Source organism: Syngnathus floridae, chromosome 5 (assembly GCF_059516105.1).
Source record: "Syngnathus floridae isolate MCC-2025c chromosome 5, RoL_Sflo_1.0, whole genome shotgun sequence".
In the NCBI taxonomy this organism is placed as follows: domain Eukaryota; kingdom Metazoa; phylum Chordata; class Actinopteri; order Syngnathiformes; family Syngnathidae; genus Syngnathus; species Syngnathus floridae.
Genome location: NC_142417.1, coordinates 10798460 through 10814987, shown reverse-complemented (window position 1 = coordinate 10814987; position 16528 = coordinate 10798460). Strand labels below are relative to the sequence as shown.

Below are 16528 nucleotides of genomic sequence, written 5' to 3'. Positions count from 1 at the left end.
AAAGAGCAGGGAGACTGCTGCGTAAGTGCAGGTAGGTCAGCTCTCATTAGCATTTAAATAAGGCACAGAGCAGCAGTGGATACAAACAATAAAGTTAATTTAAAATAACTGTTGTGTTATAATGTAATTGCATTTGGCGGTGATTTCATAAAGTCTGTTAATGACAGTGGGTATGGAGACTTTTTCTATGTTGAAGTTAAAAAAAGATTGATGCCGCTTAAACTCGCCCATCAAATTACATACAATACAATTAAAACTGAAAATGGATATTCTTGTTGTGCCAAGTCATATTTTACACCGGGCCTTTAGTTTTTGTTGATGAGTCCTTACAGAAGGATAAAGGAAGCACAACAAAACACAAGTCAAATAACATTTGCCCCATAAATACATTGTGCAGGGTCCAAAATTTATTGGAAATGTTCATAGGATGCACATCTTCCCTTTACATAACAAACTGAACTGGGGACATGTTAGAAGAGCTTAATGAATATTAGTATTGTCATTCCACAGTTGACAGTCCACTTGAAGCACAGTGAGGTTTCAAAATAAAAGGGATTTGAGGTTTCTGTTCACTGTGTTTTCCAAATCCAATTTTTATGATGTGATAAATGTGAGAGCAATCCTGAAAAAAATATTTTGGACCACAATATAAAAACTAAACATGATTGATTGTCCTTCCTGCAATAGTCACTATTATAAAGACCACACACGCACACACTAACTCTTCCACTGACATGACCACATAATCTGTGCTAAAATTTTTCGCACAATATCAAAAAATAATCAGCTCTGCTATCCAGAGACATGTTTAAAGGAAAATCACTGATTTTACATGTACAAATGTAAAACAGACATTTTTGGTCTTTACATTGGCATTTTCCACATGATGTAACACTTTCAATTGCCAATATCAATGGCACCTCAAAAATGTATAAAATTGTAAGATAGCCATCTTATTCACACTTCCCCAAAACAATGTGGTGTCATTTATACTGCATATGATGTTAGGTGGCTGGATATATGTAATATGTAAATATTACCCACATACATGGAAGGTTACCATAATGCATTGTCAGATGCAAGTAAAAAACAAACATTTGATTTGGATACTGACAGCCGAACAAAAAGCACACCGTTTTTTCATAAAGGCCCCAAAGCAACAATTACAATAACTTTTACTTTGTTTATTTGTCTAGGCACAAGTTATCATGTGCCACACCCCTAAGATGTTTGGATGATGTAACTGCAGCCATGGTCACATTGAATTAATGAGGCGCCAACCATCATGCACAAAAGCAAAAACAAAAAAAAACTTTTAGAAAGTTAAGCACACTATATAACAATCTTTTGCATAAAAATGTGACCTGGTGGCCTGTAAAATAGTTCAAAATATAAAAGATCCCCCCTACACACACACACATTCAACCACGAGAGGATGCAAACCATACGCCAAAAAAATATCAAGTCAGATCATGCTCCCTTTATCGTCAAGTGTCATAAATTCTCTGAGGCATTGCTGTAGTCTGTGGCACTCACAGAATACAAAGCATGGCCTACATTTTGGGAATGCTTTCAAATGGATGCGCCTATTCACCCACTTTTCCTCCATCACGATCTTGAGGGTGGCACTCCATCTCACTTGTATTTGGGAAGGATTTATTGGGATCCCTCTTAGTCTGGCCTACAGACTCAGACAGACATTGGTGGGGTCCTCTTCGTCTCTGCCCTGGAAAGTTGCATGAGCCTTTTCTAAATCTTCAATCACCGTTAGCAGGCGAGTGGCAAGGCTCTGACCTGCCTTTACGCGGCCCACTTTACATTCTGCGCCATCTACGGGGACAACAGAGATATTTAATTACGTGCTGCTAGTTACTGGATAACAAATCCCAACCACTGTTTTACGAATGTAATGCAAACAAAGCACTTCATGCTCTACTAACAGTATGTTAAATATGTCTTCCTGACACAACACATAAATTTGTCTTGGGCCAAAAATCCAACAGCAAATATTTTTTCTCTATCAGTCCAATCCATCATAGGATATATTAGATTGTTCTGCAATGATCATTACACTTTGCCAACCACTGTTGTGGGTGGTTTGGAATAACTATTGGAATAACTATTGTAACTTTTCCAATAAATTGTATGCAGACTAAATATGGGGTATCACCTGGGTCATTGACAGAGTTCATCCCTCCTTTATTGCTGGCCATCTGATCTGCATCTGTCTCTGGAAGATATTTTTTCCTATGGGCACATCAATCAGTACATCATAAGCGTTCCCTTGGAGGATTAATTACTGATCTAAGTGTAAATAAAAGGGGGAGTTGGCACGTGCAACATTGACCTCTAGTGTCCAACATATGAATTGTAACCAGGCTGATGCTGTAATTTAGATTTTTATTGAAACCTATTATCCTGTTTGTTATTCCTGCTAGTAATATTCATCTTTCACTCAGCTGTATATTGTATATGTATATGTGATCAGGGTCTGCAACAAAACTTTCATGCTCCAAAGCCCAAGTTCTGACAGAGGAGTTACACTACCTGAGTTTGTCTCTTCCCTGGAGAAACTGTTTGTAAATTGTCTGAGTCTCTGCGTCAGGATCAAGAGGGTCACTCCAGTCCCCCAGAATCACAGCAGAGTGAGTTCGACTGCAGCCTGGAACTGTGAACCAAGCACACAATGCATTTCTACTCTTGCAAGAGGCTTGGATAGTTGACTTCAACTCAGAGCTACTATATTATTCAGGTACATAAATAAAATTGTTAAACTGTATTGAGTGCGGCGACAAAGCCGTGAACATAAATAAGGAAGGATTACTTGTGCGCTCTGTCTGCAGGCAGCACGTCCACTTGCCCCCGCGATGTGTCCCTGGGTGGAAGGAAGGAAGCATTCGCTCATTGTAGATGCTAACTTTCCTGATAGCGGACAACCACTGGTTCAGCTCATTTACATTCTGTGTAGACAGAAATATCATCATCAAGCCATTTGGTGTGCACTGTACATTCAAGGTAAATTACTTGGACATGCAATAAAGCATTGTTCATTGCTTCTTTCTATCCGATAAACTTCTTAATTGTTTAGGTTGTATGTTTTTGATCACTATTTTGCTGCATAATGAAGAATCTCCCAGTTTAATTGCATCTTTCTTTAAATCATACTGGTCAACTGCTAATTTTATCCAGAAACATGTTTTTGACGCCAATTTAAAAAGAAAAATGTCTTTCCTTTTTTTCCTTGCACATCAGGTTTTTGGCGAGTCAAGATATTGCCTGACGACTTTGCAGTGTGAGTAACAATTCACCTTGCACTGGATGTACATGGTTTGCAGCTGCCCGTCATTGTCCTGGGTAATGACCTGCATTACATTCTGCTGCTGGAAGGCATTTTCGTCCACCCTCTCCACGGCGCACACACAATGGATGGGCATTGAGGAGCGCACCTGCAACAATTGAGCGGCAAATCACAGCGCCAATTAAGACAAGCACGGGCGAGCTAATAATGACGGATTCTGCTGAGTATGTTCAGGTTAGAGTGAAATAAAATTGGATGACCGTGACCCAACGGGGAAGTTGTGGCTGAATGGCATTCACTCAAGCGTTATTCTCAGAGGAATTGTGTGAGGAAAGCACGTCATGACGATGAGAACAACATGGCAGCAAAGGACACTTTTAAGTGTAAATCAGCCTGTTCCAATGGGAGCTTGGCCCACTGAGACTGGAGAGCTCCAAGATGGAGGAAATGGGCTTGGGCATTGTTTATAATCTGATTTGCAACGTTACCATGAATATCCACAACGTTCAATTAACACTGGCCTTTATCCCGCTCACACAAAGCAGAGGCTGGCTCAAAGAGAGCATTCTGCAGCAGCTCTCTTCTCTCTCAGACCCTGGCTGGTGAATGAGAGGAGATCATTATCACAAGGTAGGCACCACATGGTAATAACGCTAATGACGGCCTCAAAAGGAGATCAACATAAATACATTAGAGCAACCAGAGGAGGATTAAGATGGTTCATCTTGTTAGGAGCCAAGTTGCTCACCATCCTACAAAGTGGCAGACACTAAAAGTCATTTAGCACCAGAAGCCACATATCCATTTTTATTCGTATGACATGCCTTCATATCAGTTCACTGGTTTTCACACTACAAGAAGATGATGCTAAACACCGCAATAGATAGTCTGAAAATAGTTTAGACATGCATGACAGATTGAAGTTAATAGTGAACCTAAAAGCAAAACATTTTTGAAGCTCTGTCAGGCACTCATAATAACCTTTTGAGTACATTCTTAGGATATATCAATTCATCCATTTATTTGCTGTGGAAGTAAGCCAGAGCATGCGAGAAAAACCACGCACTATGCACTTATTAACATTGTATTATTCTTAACTCTTGCTAGCTACCTGCCAATCAGGTGTCTTGGCGTAAGAGAGGGTCTCGCTAGTCAACCAGAAGTAGCGCTTCTTGGAGGCAAATCGGGACAGCAGCTGGGCTCCTTCTGCTTTGTGTTTGTGTAGGTATCCTTCTTTGACGATCACCGAGGGAAGGAAGACAGCCCGCTGTGGCATCACAGACACTGTAGAGGAAAAGAAACACCAAGCTAAGCTTTCATAAAGGTAACAAAACAGAAGATTTAAAAAAAAAATACAATTTTGTTGAACTTTATCCCAGTCAGTTGAGGTCAGTGCTTTGCATATGTACATGGGGCACAGTCAGGCTGAACAGAAAAGGTCCTTCCCCAAGCTTCCCAATGAGTAAGAGGCCCAACATCTGAAACGTCTTCATGAATGAATTTACTACCTAGCAGAAGAGCATCAAATGTCAAACTGACCTTTAAGAAAAAAGTGTAGGTGTTATTGCGTAAGTCGAAGATGAGACACAGTAAAACGGGGAAACCTTTTTCACATTATACTTGCTGACACATGATGGTCAAAAAGGAAGCAAGTCATGTGTCATCACCCTGACTCTCCACCAACTCATTTGTCGCATCAATTCGTTTCTGTGCTCATGAATATTTCAACGCTGGGCTACCAGGCTGTTTAACTAATTGTGGGATCATATGCCACAAAGTCACTCATGACTGACTATGTGAAACTTTCTTTCGGCCCGCGCAGTGTACCTTACCGATATCATGCTCTATGTCGATCAATTTGTCCAAAAAGTCCTTGACAGAGGCCACACTGCGAAGGATGATGGGATGAAGAGGTGCCATCCATTGCTCCTTTCCATGGCCAAGCTGGAGGCCCAGGTTCCCCACACTTTGTAATGCCTGACAATAAACACAATGTCATGTTTATTGTTTCAACACATACTTTAACAAGATGCTAAGAGAGAGAAAGCCCCATTAGTTATAGTCAATTTAGTCTTCAATTACCCTAACCTGCATTGTTTCGAAACAGGGATGAGGACGCAGAGCACCAGAAGAATGCCAGAGCCATGATTCGAACCCTGAACCTCTGAACTGCAGACATGCCGACCACATGTCCACTGTGATGCTGACTCAAAGTCACACATCAAAAATGTCCCTGTGGCCAAGCATGCTGCGAGGCCTTTTGTCCAGCCCCCATCTAGTCGTGGGAGAGAAGGAAGTCCCTGTTTTTCCCCTCTCTGATGCTGTCTTTGAACATACTCTGCTGGCTACACATAGAGATATAAAAATAGCCTTTCCCTTTCACAGAAGTGGACCCATGGCAACAGCACTTCAGCACCATGGGCAGCGGCCATGAAGACCAGTAGGAGCAAGGCTGCATGTATGACCCTGACACCCACACACCGTAAAGGTAGGTGAGGTATCTTTGAATTAGGCGCATTTATAAATGTAGCGGGACTCGCACAAACAATCAGTTCCCTTATGTTTTTTTTCTATTTTCTCTTTTTCATTTGTAACATGAACACTATTATTTTGCCTGTATGCGTGTTGTTAATTCTACCTTGGCCAACAGTAATAGTGTCCTGCTTGTACGTGTATCAGCATGTTGATCTCTCAGCTGGAACAGTTTAGGTGTGAGGATAGCGGGAGCAAAAAAACGCAGGAAAAAGAATCCACTGATGGCGAGATATTTCACATCCTGTTCAACATAAGGTGAAGATGACAAGCGTTATTAAAACTGCAAAATGATGTAGTAGTATGCTAAACCTATGAGCTGTGACATTCGCTAATATTTCACACTGGGCATTTTCTTTATGCGCGCACTGACCTCGTTCTCAGGTTCAGCAAACTGCTCTTCCACCCGCTTGTGCAGCTGTTTGAAGGCCACTCTCATGACAGGAGGACATTGCTCAACCGAGCCAATGATTGATTCAACGATCTTGGTTAAGTAGTTTTGTAACATCTCCACACTGCTGTCCCGCACCTCTGCCTCTGACACTGCGCCCTTGAATGAAATTCGTCTTCCCAGACAAAAGGCAAAACAACAATGCAATGGTCTGTCTCCATTCAGGACACTTCATCAACCAAATTCTTAACGATCCATTACCTCGCAATTATAACATCTGAGCGCATCTTGCTCAAGATTTTTTTGTACAAAGGATCTATACCGTTGAGTATTTGGTTGAGGGTTTCTGCATTGGTTTCGAGACATGAAATAAAATGACATGAAAGGTTGGCTCCTGGATCTCGCTCCATGTCATAGATTGACGTCTCAGGGGGCTCAGAGCAGTTGCCAGGCAACAGTCATCCCACTTCTTACATTCTTTTTTAATTAATTCTCAGATTCATGTATGTACTCCTTCCAAGGACAAAGTGCAAAGACAGTGTGCAGCACCCCGGGCCAGACATAAATTCTAAACTACACACACACACAATAGCGCCACAGCTTGATATATGAGAAACGCTTTTCAGGTTATCAATTGATGTACCCTCAGTCAGATTTACCTTGTGTGATTCAGATCAATCTTACATGGGTCCAGTTCAATGTACTTCTTCTCATCAAAGATACGGTTGATGATAGGCTTCAGCACCTCATGTAAATATAGCATGCCAACAGCCTGACAGCAAACAAGACCATATGTTAACAAATTTACATTTACAGTACATGCTGCAGAGAAGACGCTTTAACCAAATAATGGATTGTGAAACTCAATAGTTTTTGAAAAACTCAGAAAGATCAGAACAAAAAAGGCTGGAAAAAAAAACACAGAATGACTCACCTTCATAAACTGCTCCATGGCTTTGGATGAGAGAGAGTTGGAACGAAATAAAGTGTTTGGATCAGCTATGACGACAAGAGGAAAAACATAATATTAGTGGAAACAAAAGTACCTGCCCAAATTATGAAGAAACAAGACAATGTGATAGCATTCTCCCATGTTCCAAAAGGATTTGGGGGGGATTCTTTTATGATTTGACTTAACTCAACAATTTATTCTATCCTGATAAACATGTTTCTGGCTGTGCAGTGTTGCCATGGAAACCACGGCACGATGCCTGAAGATACCTGAACTTAAACTCAGTATACAAATACCAGATTATGTAAACTATACACATTATGAGCACTTGCATAATAAAATGATATCTAATACAAGAGCTAAACCAAATAGTCTGACGGTAACCATACAGACATTTCATTGAGGATTACAGTCGTGTACAACTGGGCAGTAAGGTGAAGGGGTTTCAAAATCATTGCATTCTGTTCTTATTTATATCTCACACAATTTCCAAACATCATTGGAATTATACGATAACAGTGATATTGCGATATTAGAATTGCCAGGATATTGTCGGTATCATGTTGCGCAGGCAGACATATGACTAATACAGACCAGAAAAGATTGATGGAGCTTGACCTTCCCTCACAAAGACCACGACTGTTTTAGTGACCTGGAAATCAATTCTGAGAGAGTGCGAGAGTCCAAACTCTGTCTAAAACAAATAATGACGCAAAGAGAACTAGGTAGCTCTAACACAAGGTGGATTGTCTGGAGTCTATTTTTCATCCCGAGCACGACAGTTCAGCATTGCCAAAGGTTCTGAGTTGTAGGCTACTTCAACAGCTGATATGTACACAGCAATAATATTTCAAAGATGTTATGACGTCCATCTTACCGGTATGGTTGACCTCCTGGGTGTTCAGATAGTCTAAGAAGGGAATAACCAGGCCCTGACCCAGGTAGATCTTCACCAAGGTCATGGCCACATCTTGCCTACTCTCAACCGTGGTCACCTCCTCCAGCATGGTCAATGCACTGATGTCATCAACCTATGAAGAAAATACCTTGGATTATTTGTCTGATCATGGTCAACGTTTTTAGAGGTGACAAGGAGGGGGGACTTAGGGGGGGGGGGGGGGGGGGAAGCTACTAACCTCAGCAGGGGAGATGACCGACTCAACCAAAAGGTCAGTGAGGGGCTGATAGTACAAAGACGGCAAAATCTGATCCTCGACCAAACGCACCTTCAAACGCAATGCTCCCAACTTGCCACTGGACACAAGGAAGAAGTTTAGAAAAATATAGTTGCTGTGTTGGTTCGTAATGTTAAGTGTCCCTTCATTTTTTGTCTTGTGTGTAGGGGTGAATTAAAACTTTGGGAAAGTATACTTATCACCAAAAGTGCAATAACACTGACGCATGATCCTCACCCTGCATCCACTTCATTGTTTCCCAAAGGTAGCAAACGAAACCAGCTCTCCAATAATGGAGTTTTATGCAAACAAGCAAAAGGGATTTCCACCTGCATATATCAAACACTTTGGTTGTATCAATTGAAGAGAGACATGTTAGTGTCTTGACAAAATATCCTCACCTTTCCCAGAAAGTCATTTTTGCCCACCATGTCCCAATCCCAAACCTCCACAATGACAGTTCCTTCTTCACTGAGTTCCTGTGGATCTAAGTCCAGCTCCAGGGTCTCTCCCCAATGAGGGAAACGTGTTTTCTTGATGATCTGAAACCCAAAGTGTATGACTTCACCTCCTCTCTTTATATTTCTATATCCACATAGTGAAAATGAAGACATTGCTCACCGAGGTCTCTGCACTGTGGCTGCTGTAAATAACTCGTGCAAATGGATCTGAGGTTCCGGAGATGTCTCTTGGGGCCAGATCTCTTTGACATCAATAAACAGATACATTCTTTGGCGCATCAAGTCACAAACAAAGCAAATTAATATTCGACTTCTATGGTTACTTGCAAAAATGACATTTCGTTTTAACCTTTCAGATGAATTCATATTTGCAAGGACATGACTGAATAACAGTGTCAAGCCTTGAGTGACGTGCTTATTAGTGCCCTGCCTGAGAGGGCATGCAAGGATGGAAGCCACAGATGGGGTAGAGAGGTGTGAGAGTGATATGTTGACTCAAGCAGGGAGAATGGAGGCCTGCACATGATGATGACGATGACAAGATTTCAACATAAAGATGGCGAATCAGGCATAAGCACATAATAGTAGAAAGGAAAAATATCCATGGACGATAGTTGGGAGGGATGTAGCTACAACACGTTCTGAACCTACTGCAGCCATCTTACAAAACACGGACGGCTCCTGATTATTCTGTACCTGGCTTCGATCACGCCACATCGCAGGACAATTTTCTCTGTGTGTTTTAGCAGTTGAAGGGTCAGGTGGATCTCTCCTTGCACTTCTTCATCGGGATCAACTCTCGTCAGATTCATCCAACTGTCAAGCACTAAGCATTTCACACCGACATGACATGAGTTAAATGAACACTGTTTAAGTAACGTTTATAACTTCTGCCATCTAGTGGAAGAGTATTTGATTGTTCTGCATGTCTTTATTGGTCACTGGTCTCATGGACAGTCCTGTCAGATTAATCCTTTCAGTTTATATTTCCCCCTTTTTTTTAGGAAGTCTTGCATCAGGTTTTATGTTGCCACAATGTCAAAATTCATTCAAATTGATGTAAAACGTGACTGTTCAAATGAGATACGGTATTTCATGTTTGTCGACTTTTTGAGTTTTCTGTGTTCCCATGCATCAAGTAATGCAGTCCTTGTACACATGTTTCAGGATTATAAAATATGAGTGAGAATATACAAATAATAACATTCCCAAAGGTTGTTTAAACAAAAAAAACCTCATGTCATGTTGAATCCATAACCCTTTAACCTCAGTGTCTTGCTCCTCCCACCAAAAGATGTACCTTTTGCTTGAGATCCAATAGCTTCTTTGGTCAGACAAATCTTTCCAATGACATCGTCGTGGCTGTTGAAGAAGACAACGCTTGATGAGATGCAATCAAATAAAAAGGTGACGGGCTAATTAGAGAACTAATGGTAATGAGAATAAGAGGTTAGACAACCTCTAGACTGGTACCATGCATGATGTTTGTTTTTGGTAAGCCTTTGGGTCTTTTCCAAAACATGCAAATTGTACATGGGACTCTAACCCAACTAAATAAAAAATAGAGTGAAGCAAACACAGAGGCCTAAGAGCACCATATATCAAATAGGGTACCATTAGTCATCTGCAGAAAATGACTGACGTTGAGATTATTTTTTACTTGATGACTTTACCCAATAGTATCCTCATCCATGACATGGAAAGAGAGCGAATGGAAACCCATTGGGAGGTGCAGCGTGTACTCTTCACCCCAGAAAGGATTGAGGTTCTTCCACACTGTGGCAGTCCTGAAAAGAGATGTCACACAGACAGAGGAGACATGAGAGGAATCATGTCAGATAAAGCAGCAGTAGGAATCTATTTATGGAGTGGATAGACAGCTCAAATGCCGACACATGTATAATTTACAGAACGTACTATAAGATAATAATAAATAAAAAACATCAATCCACATTTATTTAAGGTTGCTTTCATGCAGATCCATAATGTCCTAACAGATTCCAGTCGGTATCAAACGCACAATCTGGATCATATCTGGGTACAACTCACTTATATATGCACAAGTGAGCTCAGAAAGTTGTGGCTTTTCAAAGATAGTTGACAGTCAAATATTGCATGCCCATGCTCTGTAACACAATTTCTGCCTGACATAATTGATGATTCAAAATAAACAGAATAGGAACATCATGAGTAAGGCATTAGTGTTAGCAGAGAAAAATGTTGCCACTTTCTCAAATTCTACCAGATGGCACAATTACCACTCGAATCAACTCGCGTTCTTGTTGAATGGTGAAAATCACAATGTTTTGCTTGAGAGTGTATAATTTAGCACACAGAGAACATAACAGATAAAATAGAGAACGTGGAGATGTGATGAATGATGAGATGAGGAGACAAAGGAGAGTCATGTCTCTAAATTCTCCATAACAGAACTGACTGTTTACACTGCAAGCAACAATCTTCTGCCTATCAACACTTTTGTATAATCCTTTTGACATTCTAAGTTATTCTTCTTCGCTGGAACTAGGTCTAGATGTGCTGAAAATGTGGCGTGAGTTGTGCTGCCAAAATTGGGGCAGCTCAACCCTTGCTGCATCCCCCTGGCGCATCTTATATTTTGGTGCCAAAAAGTAGACTACATTTTAGACCATCTAAAAGCAGGTCTACATGGTAGCGCAGGTGGTGTAATGCAAATATGGTGCATTTCATCAGTGTATTTCAGGCACCGGCCATAGGAGGGCGGGAAACAAATCTGCAGCTCCAAATCTACGAAGTCACAAGGCTCCCAGCAGTGGAAAAAAGATGGAGAGAACAACTTCCATTGGGAATTGTGGAACCCAGTGGCATACAAGCCAACGCGCCAGAGGATTCTGACGGACTATTTTATGGATGCCATGGGCTTTTATCCACGCCGTGAGTCACTCAAGGGTCACTAATGATGTTTGTTGGTATGCGTTCTCGACCTACACGGGCACAAAGGACTATCGCATGCTTTAAGTCTGCCTCCAGCAGTCTGGAGGTATGTCATAGAACTCCACCCATTCGCATAGACTCCGCTTGGCATTAAACTTGCGCTGGGGAACAAAACATGAAACATGCAAAACTCTTCAGTCCAGGTCACGGGTGAGTGTCTCTCTTGTGGGTCACCACAGGAACATCTTCGAGCTAATGTCTCAAAAGCTTCCATCAACTATAGCTCCATACAAATACTGATGCATTCTCTCCATGGTTACCTGTAGGTCTTTTAAAGGCCATAACAGTATCATGTTCTCTACAATGGAAGGGGGGCACAGTGCATCCATGCACCACCACCCTGTTCGCACAATGTTCTCCCCAGCTCACAACTACATGGAATGGCAAGTGCAATATGACATGTGGAAGAAAGAGAACTCTTCACTCTGATGCAGTTTAAAAAAAAAGACTCACAAATAAAGACTCACCTGGCTACAACTTCATTGTCAACTTTTACTATGCAGTATGGATCACTGGTTCCGGACCTTGAGATGGCAACAAAAATATGACAGCACTATTCAACAACATAACATTGTTCAACATAGGACAATCTTGACTTATAGTTCAGTGATATTTTTTCCCAAGTAATCTAAATGCAGGAAACTTGGGGCTTTTCTAAATTAAGAAAACCTAACAAATAGCCTCGAGATTGAATTTTTTTAACATAGCGCACATACACCAGCTCTGCATAGACATTACTTACACATCTTTGGCTGGGAGGTTCCTGCCCTCGACAATGCGAAAATATAATGATGTGTTTTTGGCCATTTCGGCGACGACTATAAGATGTTAATCCAAAGCTCCCATGTGCGTAGTCCTTTCCTTATCCAAACGTGTCTCTCCTCCCTTCTCTTCATCTCATGGTACCTGTCCTTGAGCGCTCAGGACTCACGCGCGTGCACGGGCATCACCACGGTCCATTCTACGCACGCTCACCCAGCAGCGCGCGTGCATACTTGGTGGTGTCCAGCAGTCAGTGGGACTACAGCGGGCGTGGGCTCTGTCTATATTTGCCTTTCTCGTTTCTTTCGCGAATAAAGTAAATGCACCATCGCAAACTACCATTGCAATTGGAAAAACACTTTACGCCATTTAATATTTCCCTAATATTTTTTGTGTTAGGTACATTGTTATTCAAGTGTCTAGCAAGAATATTATTTCCACCAAAAGAAATTAAGAAATACTAAAAAAAAAAAAAAAAAAAAAGATAAAGAAATGTGCCACCTGGCGACCTCCCAGTGCTACTACAGGTCTTTTTCCACTTCCAGACAGGCATCTTAAAAGGCAACCCAATAAGGTCCTTCAAAGTCGGTGCGAGAGCAAATATGGCTACTAAGTTTAGCAAACCAAGTGTCATCTAAAATTATTCCCTTATAACACTTGTTTTTCTATTTGTTGCATGGCGAATATTCTCTTCTTAGTAAATTACTAATGTTCTTCATGATATACGTTGTTTAATAGTTCAATTAGTTAAATTGTCGCTGTGTTGATGCCGTTTCGATAATGAATGAGTACCGTCCAGCTCCCGACGCTGACGCTACAAAACAGCAAGAACGGCATTACTACTTGTTGTCAGAGCTCCAGATCTTAGCAAAGGATTTGCCGAGGTGACGTTTGAACATTTATTCACTGTTTGTTATCTAATTCAAAATACAGTCAAACCTTCTTCTGTTATTGTTAGAACTACTACTGAGTACTAATTGTGTTTTTGGGCAGCTCCTTCCAACAGCGCCTGTCTTATAATACACTTGGCGACTTGGCTCTGGCGCTCATAGATGGAACAGTTTATGAAATAGTGCAAGGCCTCTTGGATATTCAGCACCTGACTGAGAAAAATCTTTACAGCCAGAGGCAAAAGTTGCACTGTGAACACCAAGGTTGGTCCTCTTTTCCAGTTTCTCCGCCTTTATTGATGCAAGGCACTTTATTTGGCATATTTTGAAAAATCAAATAGCAAACCACAAAACTTATTTTTTCTTCAAAAAGTACAGTACTGTATACTGTTGTGATAGGGATTACATCCATCAATATAAAAACAAGGCCTTGATATGACTGAACATGTCAAATCTATCTTTCATTTCGGGCTCATGCACGTGTACTGTAGCAACTTTGGACAACATGTGACACATCGTCAAGTTGTTCTTAAATTTTATTTCAAGTGGAATTAAAAAGTCTTGACTTTAACTTGCTTTAAGTTTAAGTTATACTAAGCTTGAATGATTTTTTTCACTGGTGTTTCCAAGAAGAGAAGGATTGCTTTTACTAACTTGCCTGTCACCTGACTAATTGGCAAGACTTTAAAACAGGATCCTGTTTTGTAAATTATATTTATATATATTATAATTTACCGGGCACAGTTGTTACTAATCACTGGTGTTTTCAAGAAGAGAAGGATTGCTTTAATACTAACTTGCCTGTCACCTGACTAATTGGCAAGACTTTAAAACAGGATCCTGTTTTGTACATTTATCAGTGGCTGCATTTATATGTGAGTTTTGTTTGTTTTCATGTGCAGCTCTTAAGCAAGAGATAGCAAGGAAGCACAAAGAGGCTCTGCTGTCATGCAAGTCTCACAACCTGGCACTCCTCAAATCAAATCAGCAAGCTGAACTAGAGGTAAAGAGAATGGCTGTCAGTCTCCTCGTGTGCCTTGACCATTTTGTACTTTGGTACTTCCCCAGTGCAGCTTGTACTTTGGTCAACTTTCAAGTTTCCCATCATGAATACATACAAATATAGAGAGATCATGTATAAAAAATAATACTCCTCCCTCAACCTAACACTTTTAAGGTCGTTAATTAATATGACAAGCTCCAAACTGTACATGCATTTGTACATAGCCCTGTTTTTATTTTCTTACCTAATATGTATATTGTTTATTTTTTAGGCCCTGGAAATTCGTGTGCGAGAAGAACAAAGACTAATGGATCGGAAAATTGTGTCTGAGATTGATCAAAAAGTTACAGATCAACAGAATACTCTGGAGAAGGCTGGAGTTCCTGGGTTTTATATAACTGCAAATCCCCAGGTTTGTAGCTAATCAGTATTGTTGATATTAATAATCCTACCCATGGGTGTTAAATTGCTAGAGTGGCAGACAATTTTTATTGTGTATTTCTGTGTTGATTTTTTCCCAGGAGCTGACAATGCAGATGAACTTACTGGAGTTGATTCTGAAGCTTCAACAGAAAGAATGCCAGTCTGGATTTCTATGACAATGATGTCATCTGTCACATTTATGTATCACAGTTCATGTTAAAATGCAAATGTAGGCATTACACCAACAAATTCTGCAGTATACAGATACAAGAAAATGTAATTCCTTAAAAATACATACATTTGAACTTTTGGGTGACATCAAACAATTGTAGCTGTTCCTGAAACCAGTCACTTGACCCTCATTTAGTTCATTCTGGTAGCATTAGGTGGCTTGGAAAACCCTTACATTAAGATCAACAAAGCATCTGAATTAAACTAAAGCAACGAGACTTGGACAACCCGCTGCTGGCCTTTAGGTTTTTACATTTAGAATGGGAGAGTGTGACAGTGCCTGGTTTATGTTTTGATGAGATTTGATTGCATATTTATTTCTGTTATATGTGAGATGCAATGCACTTTTTTTTTTTTTTTTATTACAGTTTGCCTCTTGTGTATTTTTGTTGTCGGTTTTGGAGGAATAGTCGTATATTCTTGATAAACTGTTTTTGTTGTCAGTTTTGGAGGAATAGTGGTATATTCTTGATAAACTGTTTTTCCTCTTCTGGTCCCATACTGCATATAAATACGAGTGAACTTAGATTACTTTTGAACTTTTTTTCAATACAGAATTGTTGAATCAGTGTGGGATATTGTCATTTTCTAGGAATGTTTTATAAGTTATTATTTAAAAATGTGAACACTGGTTAATATTATTTTTTTTTAAGTTTTGAGAAATCTTTAACATGATCAGTCTTCACAGTCATCATTATTGATTTATAATAACATACAATAACATTGTTAAAAGTCAAACAAACCTATTTCAGAAATGTTTGTCACCTTCATTTTAATCAATGCCCAAGACACAGCACTCAGTTTCGAAATATTTGTTGATCCCTGTTCTTGGGTTTTAAGTCAAGAAACTCTCCATTTACACCTTCGTTGCTTCAGCAGTGTGGTTCGAGTCATTTGTAGGTTAAAATATAATAACCCTGTCTTATTTTTTATCCCACGTTGGTTTACCTTGTTTTGCCAATTGTCCCACCTTGGGTGAACGTCATGGGAGGAGACAAATGATGTGAAAATGTCCAATGCAAAGAGCCTTGATTTGGTTTAATTTCTCTGTTTTCTCAGCATCTCAACTGCTTTTTACCCCAGCCATGGACATCACTCTAGTCTAGATTCTATGTTGATCTAAAATGTCGACATTTGTTGCTATTTGCTTGAATAATGAATGTAACTGGACACCTGAGCGGTACAGCCTACCTGGCAGCTGTCAGTAAAAAAAAGTCAAACAAAAGGTAAAACCTGTTAAATTGTGTATCAGATTGAGGTGAAATTACCAGGAAATCAATAATCTACTGTATCTTAATGTCTAACGGTTAGACATGGTAATTGTTTGCTAAATGCAAGGGTTAGACTGTAACCCTTGCATTTAGCAAAAATTACCATTGCAATATAGACCACTTTAGGCTGAAGTGCACATCGTCAACAGAAAGGTTTTTTTTGGGT

General features: G+C 40.2%; 2 protein-coding genes across 5 annotated transcripts; one reads left to right on the top strand and one right to left on the bottom strand.

Moving 5' to 3' along the window:
* Positions 1-385: 385 nt before the first annotated feature.
* Positions 386-12933, bottom strand: rasal1a (RAS protein activator like 1a (GAP1 like)). 4 transcript variants are annotated; one of them, XM_088376989.1, is made up of 21 exons: positions 12525-12907; positions 12250-12306; positions 10483-10596; positions 10110-10171; positions 9506-9635; positions 8970-9051; positions 8750-8890; positions 8586-8677; positions 8310-8427; positions 8051-8204; positions 7156-7220; positions 6881-6993; positions 6204-6396; positions 5937-6074; positions 5131-5275; positions 4410-4582; positions 3309-3446; positions 2825-2960; positions 2548-2668; positions 2171-2247; positions 386-1830 (listed from the first exon to the last, which is right to left on the bottom strand). In XM_088376989.1, the coding sequence occupies exons 1-21, from the start codon at positions 12587-12589 to the stop codon at positions 1682-1684; spliced, it is 2463 nt and encodes an 820-aa protein (XP_088233115.1). In that variant the 5' UTR covers positions 12590-12907; the 3' UTR covers positions 386-1681. The 4 variants fall into 4 exon arrangements, 3 of the variants coding, with proteins under 3 accessions (XP_088233115.1, XP_088233116.1, XP_088233117.1); XM_088376990.1 differs by lacking the exon at positions 12250-12306 and having other exon boundaries at positions 12525-12910; XR_015858725.1 differs by lacking the exon at positions 386-1830 and having other exon boundaries at positions 2825-2875; positions 12525-12930.
* A 176-nt stretch (positions 12934-13109) lies between these two features.
* dgcr6 (DiGeorge syndrome critical region gene 6) lies at positions 13110-15660 on the top strand. Its single transcript, XM_088375415.1, has 5 exons — positions 13110-13428; positions 13538-13698; positions 14337-14437; positions 14709-14849; positions 14959-15660. The coding sequence occupies exons 1-5, from the start codon at positions 13325-13327 to the stop codon at positions 15034-15036; spliced, it is 585 nt and encodes a 194-aa protein (XP_088231541.1). The 5' UTR covers positions 13110-13324; the 3' UTR covers positions 15037-15660.
* The last annotated feature ends 868 nt before the right edge of the window (positions 15661-16528 follow it).

Bases quoted from the DNA above. Each gene is read 5' to 3' on its own strand.
- dgcr6 (XM_088375415.1), top strand. From the start codon at position 13,325: ATGAATGAGTACCGTCCAGCTCCCGACGCTGACGCTACAAAACAGCAA. The intron at 13,699-14,336 runs GTTGGTCCTCTT...TTTCATGTGCAG, and splicing joins GTTGCACTGTGAACACCAAG to CTCTTAAGCAAGAGATAGCA. The intron at 14,438-14,708 runs GTAAAGAGAATG...TTTATTTTTTAG, and splicing joins ATCAGCAAGCTGAACTAGAG to GCCCTGGAAATTCGTGTGCG.
- rasal1a (XM_088376989.1), bottom strand. From the start codon at position 12,589: ATGGCCAAAAACACATCATTATATTTTCGCATTGTCGAGGGCAGGAAC. The intron at 8,428-8,585 runs GTGAGGATCATG...CCTTGTGTCCAG, and splicing joins AACAATGAAGTGGATGCAGG to TGGCAAGTTGGGAGCATTGC. The intron at 1,831-2,170 runs GTGATACCCCAT...TTGTCCCCGTAG, and splicing joins GAACTCTGTCAATGACCCAG to ATGGCGCAGAATGTAAAGTG.